The following is an 8,069-nucleotide window of genomic DNA, read 5'->3' on the forward strand; positions in this document are numbered from 1 at the left end:
CTTAACGAACACTTTTCAGTAGTTCACAAGTGATGGATTTGAAGCAAACTATTCGTCTTCTTCCTTGGGTTGTAAACTTGCAAAGCAACTATAGAGCAACTATTCCGTTTCTATTTTAGTAAATTAAAATTAAAATTAAATAAATATATCCAAAGGACACAGGGGCATTTGGGTCACAAAATTTATTAAACTAACTGTTTCTGTTAAGTTTGTCCTTATTTAATCATGGGTAAATATCACTTACCTCCCTTCTTACTTGGACAAATAGCATTTACACCCCCTCTTAGTTGGATAATATCAGTTATCTCCCCTCTTACCTAACAAATATATCAAACACCTCCCATCTGTTAACTTTCTCGGTTAAATTTAACTTTTACCGTTAAATGTTTTTCTAAAACTCCAAACTACCCTTGGCTAAAATATTTTTTATTTTAAACCCTAAATTGTCGTAATTATACTAACAGTTAAAATACTAAATTACTCTCAATTAAAATAATTATTAAAAATCAAAACTAAAACTCAAATTATCTTTAATTATTAAAAGCCCAACATGCCCCTTTTTTTTTTAATCAAACAATTAAAAAAACACATACTACTATCATGTAAAATTAAAAATACAATTAAAAAAGAAAGGGTATGTTTATAAAATTAAACATGTACTACTATTTTGGGTTTTTTTAATTGTTTGATCATTTAAAAAACAAAAAAGGGTATGTTGGGTTTTTAATAACTAAAGATAATTTGGATTTTAGTTTTGATTGGTTTTGGTTTTGGTTTTGGTTTTAATTGAGGGTAATTTAGTATTTTAGCTATTAGGGTGATCAAGGCAATTTAGGGTTTAAAATAAAAAAATATTTTTAGCCAAGGGTAGTTTGGGGTTTTAGATATTTAACGTTAAAAGTTAAATTTAACCGAAAAAATTAAAAGAGGGGAGGTGTTTGATATATTTGCTAGGTAAGAGGGGAGGTACGTGATATTATCCAACTAAGAGGGGGTGTAAGTGCTATTTGTCCAGGTAAGACGGGAGGTAAGTGATATTTACCCTTTAATTATTTATTAAAACCACAGGGGAGCCATATGCAAAAGAAAACTTAAATTGGACTAAAAGTGACATAAACCAAATCTCAGGTCCTGATGAAAATTACCCTAATTAATTTTATAAATTATGGTTTCATACTTCATATTTGAAATCTATAAATTTAAAATCTATAAATTTAAAATCACTAGACATTTAGACTTTATCTAACCAAAAACCCCCTTTGAAACTCACTGAACCAAACTGGCCTTAAAGAAATATTGGTGTGAAATACAAACACAAACGTAGAATCCGGACTCGCGATCAGAAAACCTGCTCTCCGCCGCAGTTTTCTTTGAATGGAATTAATTGATGCATTGTATGTGTGTTTGTGGACAAATGTCCGGAAGATTGGGAAACTCTCACCGAGATCGAATCAATACACCAATCGGAACGATGAGATAGAGATAGCTCGCTTGCTGAAAATCCACCTCTGCAATCGAGAAAGAGAGGGAGAGTGAGAGAGTGAGAGAGAGAGAGAGGATGGGTGGTGGTGGTGGGCCTTTCCAATTCCTTAAGAAGTTACGGCGGCGCCGGCCCCGGCCTCGGCCCAAGAACAAGGCGGAGATGCAATTGCATGTGGTCGACGCTAATATCAACAGCAACAGCTCCTTCATTGACGCCGGTAACAACAACAACAACAGTTCCTCCGTGACCGTCCTATCTGCAAAGGGAAAGAAGAAGACTGGTGGGTCACGGCTCTGGATGCGTTTCGATCGATTTGGTCAGACTGAACTGCTTGAATGCGACAAGAGCACAATCATTAAGCGTGCTTCCATTCCTGCCAGGGATTTGAGAATCCTTGGCCCTGTCTTCTCTCACTCCTCTAATATCCTTGGTAATCATCTTTCAATAAATGATCATTATTTGAATTGCTCTGGTTCATTGATATTTTGTTTCATGTGGGATTGGAATTTGATTATTTGAAGGGATGAATGGAGTGAATCAAGGGAGAAATGGGCCTATTACTTGAGCAAGATTTGAATGTGGAGTTCCTGCTTTTCTGGTTTTGTAATTCCTTTGCTTGTTTTTGTTTGTCTGGTTGTATTTAGTGTGGTTCATGCCTCAATTTTCATCAACTGTGTTGCCTAAGACACTCAAGTTGCTCTTCTTTGGCTATTCATACATGAAACTAGGTGAGGACAACTTGGTTATGTTCTGTCAATCTCTATGTATGACCCAATCTGGATCCACCTCATTTTCATTGATTAATGACCCAGTCTGGCTCGTCCTCATTTGTGTTGATTAATGTACCAGTTCACCCCTTCTTGCATTGTGAAGTGTTCCTTCTGGACAAAGTACATTTTTTTTTCTTGTCAAAGGATTGGGAGCTGGATGCTATGGGAGTTTGTCTAGATGACAATTCTGAATTACATCCTACTTCATAGTGGGAAAGTCATTTGTTGTTGAATTTCTTTTTTCATCAGTTAAGTTGGCAAAGCAACACAGAGAAAGTAGAAAAAACAGAAAAGATGAACATGCTCAAGACAAGATTTGAATGTTTATCCCAAAGGTTATGTCCCCGATCTATGTGATGTTTTCACTATTTAGAAGACAAAGAAGAATATTACAGCCCAAGATATTTTCTCTACACCTTTCACATATTGACTTCGATTTATAAAAAAACAAATAGAAAACCCTAAGCCCAGGAAATTAGTCTATTGCTCCTTGCCACCTCTTAACATTGGAGGGTCCACCACCAGTCATTTGAAGATCTTGACAGCTTGAACATGACTTATAGCCCAAAGAATCCCCTAAACATTCTGGTTTAGCAAATTTGGGCTTCATCAATAATAAGTTATGATGTAGATGTTTGTCTTGATTGCATATTTGAGCTAAATGTTACCTGATAGTGGGAGTCAATTCACATGTTAACAAGTGAAGTCTTAGCAGGTAATTAGATTCTTTAGGAGTATCTAGAGATTGACTACAGTCCACTGTAGCATCATTATCCATCACCATCTTAGTTTGTTATGGTTGTTATTATTATTATGAATAACAATTAGCCAAGGAGCCTTATGGCAAGTCCATTCTTGTCCATGTTGACAAGAGCCCAAAACATTTAAAACATCTCCTAGTGATGATTTGATAACTGATATGGAGGAAGCATAGAAGTCTACATGCATTACAATGACTAATAAAATACTACGCTTGGTAATTCTAATAGAAGTGGACGTGTATTAAACAATGCATTACGAGCAGTGTCTGTGGATCTTGTCAATATAGTTGACATACTTATTCCAAGTTGATGAGTGAATTGTCAAGATTGAAGTGTGGTCATGTGAAGAAAAGGCTAAATTTCACCCAAATGGAGGAGTTTGGTAACTTACTCAGACCAGCTTCGACGTCAAAAGCAATTTGTTTGACATTGAATGAAGTTTTGTTGATGTGAAATGCAATGCACTAGGCACTTGCTCAATGTTTACATGGAACATTCTTTGTGTCTAATGTTGTTATTGACAGACTTGGCTACCATCAGTTTCTGTTTGATGTTTGCTAGGATGCAGCAGATGTAAAAGGATAGTCAATCATAATGCATTTGATGAGTAAGTCACATTGTGAGTCAAACTCGGTGCTTGTGGAATTTTGTCCTCAAGACACTCTAAGGCTATTTAAGTTGCGCATTGGGTCATACCAGGTAATGAGAGCACAACCTACTCAAGAGAAGAGAAGAAAAGAAAGACTCCAAGAGGAAATACCCTAGAAAATTGATTTTGAACCAAGGGATTCTTCTAGCCTTGGAAGAGAATATCAAGTGTGCTGAATATAGGAGTAGGAAGCTACATAGTAAATGTACTGTTTATGAAGAAGCAACAAGAGGACTTCAGTTTACTCAATAATGTTGTTTAAAGCCCTACCAATGTTGAAGTTAAGCTTGAGAGTGGGAGATGACCACGTGATACATCTTTGTTTGTAGGTTTTGTTTTTGCTTGTATTCAGGTATGTGTATGCATTTCAACGATAAGCAATGTGTTTGATGAAATGCCACTACTTCTATTTTGAGATATATTTGGCATCTGTATACATTTGATTATATCACTGTAAACTATCAAGCTGGTGCTTGACAGAGGGGGTTGGCTCTCCTTTGTAGTAGGTGCTGCATAATTTGGGTGTTGATACTTCTTTCTGGGAAGGCACCACATAGCAAGTTGGTGCTCTTGGAGATATGTGCCACTAAATGCTGCATTGGGCAATTTATCCAGGCTGGATTTGGGTTGTAAACCAATTCAATTTTTACCGTAGATGGTGAACCACGAATATTTAATATTATCTGGTGGTCAAGGTTGCTTTCTACATGAGTATGCATCTTAATTATAGGCAAGGTGTTTAATAAAATAATAATCTCCATATTATTAGCATATCAAAGGTTTTATATGCCATTCTACTGTGTCGTTGTAAGCTATGAAATAGCTGCTTGATAGAGTAGTTTATGCTCATTTACGGCAGATACCACGAAAACAGGGTTTTGGTGCCCTGTGGTGGGTATTAAATGTTATAACCCAACATATCGAGGCTGGATTTGGGATTTAGCCCAAGCAGTGGTTTGCACAGTGGCTTGCATTTGGTTTTGTATGTTGTGCTTGTTAGACTTGCAATTTGTATGTGATTGTGTGAATGTGGGAATTGTGCCAGCTCAATGTATGAGAATTCTCAAAGTAAGTAAAGTTTTTTGAGACCCTGTTTCACTTATTCGCCCCTTCTTATTTGGTCATTGTGTTCAATGCATTCCTTTCTTCCATGATTAGGCAAACCATAGAATTCGGTAAGTCATGGTTCTTGTTGTGGGTGGTGGGTAGTTAGGAGCAAGCTTTCTATAAAATGCTGAATTGAGTGGATACCCATTTGTTGTCCCATGCATGAAACAGTTCACTTCTGCCTTTCACAGCTAGTACACTCTAGCATACAAGGTTGTGGTGAATTATGCAATGAACCCATTATAGTTTGCATCTTTCTAGGCTAGCCTTGATGAGACACCATTTATACCTACTGCGTTCCATCTTTGTTTAAGTTCTAAGTTGGTCTTGATGGTAGTGATATATTAAAAGGTGTCTCACATGTATGTAGTTCTTTTGCAAATTTCATGAATTTTGGTTGGATCCTTGTGCTATTTGTTGGCTTTTGCTTTGACATTTTGCAAATTCTGGATAAGTTCTTAAGATGCAGATAATACGTTTTAGTCTTTGTTGTTTCTTGAATACTTCAGATATTGTCCATCCAGCTGCACCATGTACAATGTAGAAACTTTTCCTTCTAGAGAATCTCCTGGTTTTATTCTGTCATCCTTAGTTGCATGATCTTTTTCTTGACTGAGTTTGTAATCTTGAAATTTCTTGTTTTTATCTTCTCTAGTAAAGAGTTATGCTAGTGAAAGCTTCCTCTGGACTCTCTTTTCTCCTCTAATCCTATGAGATCTGGCTAATTTGTAGTCTTGATCTTAATTGTAACAAAAATTTTACCATCTTCACTTCCGCTTTTCTGCAGCCAGAGAAAAAGCTATGGTTGTCAATTTGGAGTTCATAAAAGTCATAGTTACCGCTGAAGAAGTGCTGCTGCTTGATCCTTTGTGTCGAGATGTTATACCTTTTGTAGATCAACTAAAGCAACTACTTCAACAAAAAAACCCATTAAAAATCCAAGAGACTGGCCCAGAAGAAAGTCATCCTTCATATGGTGGACAGTGGTTGCCTGCTCTCGAAGCAGCTGAAAGTGTTCAACATGAGCTTCCGTTTGAGTTCCAGGTCCTTGAGATTGCATTAGAGTTTATTTGTACATATTTGGATAATAATGTAGCAAACCTTGAAAGAGATGCTTACCCTGTCCTGGATGAACTAGCGAGGAATGTTAGCACTAAAAATCTTGAACATGTCCGAAGTCTGAAGAGCAACCTTACCCGTTTACTTGCGCATGTACAAAAGGTAAGACTGGTGTATTTTATCTTCTTTGATGTTCATTTTCCTTTGTCTTATATCTTTTTGCCAAGTTTAGTAGTATGATATGCTATTGCCTATTCACACTGTTTTTCAACCCAGTGTGGTTGCTCTGGCCTGTCCTTTAAATTAATTTCTACTGGTTTAAAGAAAATAAAATAATGATTCATTTCATGTACCTTATTCATTCTCTTGATGTCTTCGTTACACCATCACAAGTGCTCAGTCATAAACTCACAGTGAGGGATGAGAGATGTTTGAAGTTTTCCAAAGTGTAATTGAGGGTTCCAATAACTGAGGGTTCACAACACAAGACTGGAGAATTTGAACAGTCAACCTATGGGATTTCAGTTACTTATCTTTACCCAAAAAAAAAAAAAAAGTATTTTAATTACTTAAACTGTTTTCAAGCATTTGAGGGATTGACATATATGATTAAGTCAAGCATATCAACTGGTTGATGAGCACATTCATTTGTTGTTTTTGCATGTGCTCATTGTCTAAGCGGTAGCTTCTGTGTAAAAAAATAATAATGCTGAATGGTGTCATAAGATTTGATGATGCCGCTTACTTTTTCTTGTTAAATTTAAAATTTTGGAATATATCTAGGGAGAAATTTTTATATGTATATGCAGTAATTTTGGATCGTATCTATGTTACATTTTGCTTTGACTCAAGTGATAGCTAAACATCCTACTTCAGGTAAGAGATGAGATTGAGCATCTTTTAGATGACAATGAAGATATGGCACAGTTGTATCTGACAAGGAAGTGGATCCAGAATCAACAGTATGAAGCATTGATGGCTTCAAATAGCATTTCACAGGCATCTAACCTGCGTCGACTTAGTTCTTATAGGAGTGCAAGCATGGCTACCAGCAATTATTCAGATGATCATGATGTAGAGGATCTGGAGATGTTGCTAGAGGCTTATTTCATGCAACTGGATGGAACTCGTAATAAGATACTATCAGTGAGTCCAATTTCTTTGTTGAAAATCAGCATTAATATGTTTATATTTTGGTGATGATCTGATATGCTTGGCTGTGCAAGCCTCCAACCAGCCAAGATGCCTACACGGATCTTTTTTACTTAATCGAGTTTTAGATTGTGTGCCACAGGTTTTCTAAATTTCCTTGAGCTGTTTTCATGAGGTTTATTATGCAGTGGCATGTCTTTCTTTTTTTAATTTAAATTATAGAACTTTCTTTTTTCCATTTAATTGAAGGTACGGGAATATGTTGATGACACTGAGGACTATGTCAACATCCAACTCGACAACCAGAGAAACGAACTTATTCAGCTCCAGTTGACATTAACCATAGCATCATTTGCAATAGCCGTTGAGACCTTGATAGCTGGAGCATTTGGCATGAACTTGAACTGCCAATGGTATAACATCAATGGCTTTTATGGCCCCTTTGTTGGAGTAATCACAGCAATGTCTTTCTTGCTCTTTCTGCTCATGCTGGCTTATGCCCGATCGAAAAAGCTGCTTGGGTCATAATGAAGTGAAGGAAGTCTTAATAGTTCATTTGTATTGGCACTTGGCAGGACTGTAAGTTGCAGTTACTTTCATGATGAGAAACTCTGGAATAAATGTTGGTTGTTGAAAGACATTGCAGGTGTTTTTTATTCTTTTTACCAAAGTTTATATGACAATGCATAGGCATGGACAAAGCTTGCTTTGTTGATTCAGACGGGTTACTTTATGTAAACAATGTTCATGACATAGAACAACAGTGATATCAGAGGAAAAATAGATTCATTTTGCAATTTACAGAATGTGCAGCTATTAGTACAGAAAGACAGGAAAGGTGCTGAGTTTGATGAAGGTAAAAGACCAGAAGTCTGCAATTTCCAAAACATAAACTTGTATCTGAGGAGAATTTTTAATGGGTTATGTTTGGGTTGAGGGGTGCAAAGCTCGAACAGTTTGGACTGGTTCGGGCCAGCCTATGTGCAGGCCTGTTAGTTTTACCAAGATATAGTTTTCAGTTTAGAAAAGTAATGAACTCCATCATTATATTATCCAAAAGATAAATGTCATAGAATCATAGGATAACA

At 36.4% G+C, this 8,069-nt stretch overlaps 1 protein-coding gene across 1 annotated transcript; it reads left to right on the top strand.

Moving 5' to 3' along the window:
- Positions 1-1,295: 1,295 nt before the first annotated feature.
- On the top strand, positions 1,296-7,842 carry LOC149018295 (magnesium transporter MRS2-4-like). Its single transcript, XM_089152593.1, has 4 exons — positions 1,296-1,913; positions 5,558-5,991; positions 6,706-6,975; positions 7,231-7,842. The coding sequence occupies exons 1-4, from the start codon at positions 1,559-1,561 to the stop codon at positions 7,507-7,509; spliced, it is 1,338 nt and encodes a 445-aa protein (XP_089008719.1). The 5' UTR covers positions 1,296-1,558; the 3' UTR covers positions 7,510-7,842.
- The last annotated feature ends 227 nt before the right edge of the window (positions 7,843-8,069 follow it).

This window comes from Hakea prostrata, chromosome 4, assembly GCF_041222555.1.
Source record: "Hakea prostrata isolate BN-2017 chromosome 4, UWA_Hpros_2, whole genome shotgun sequence".
NCBI lineage: Eukaryota > Viridiplantae > Streptophyta > Magnoliopsida > Proteales > Proteaceae > Hakea > Hakea prostrata.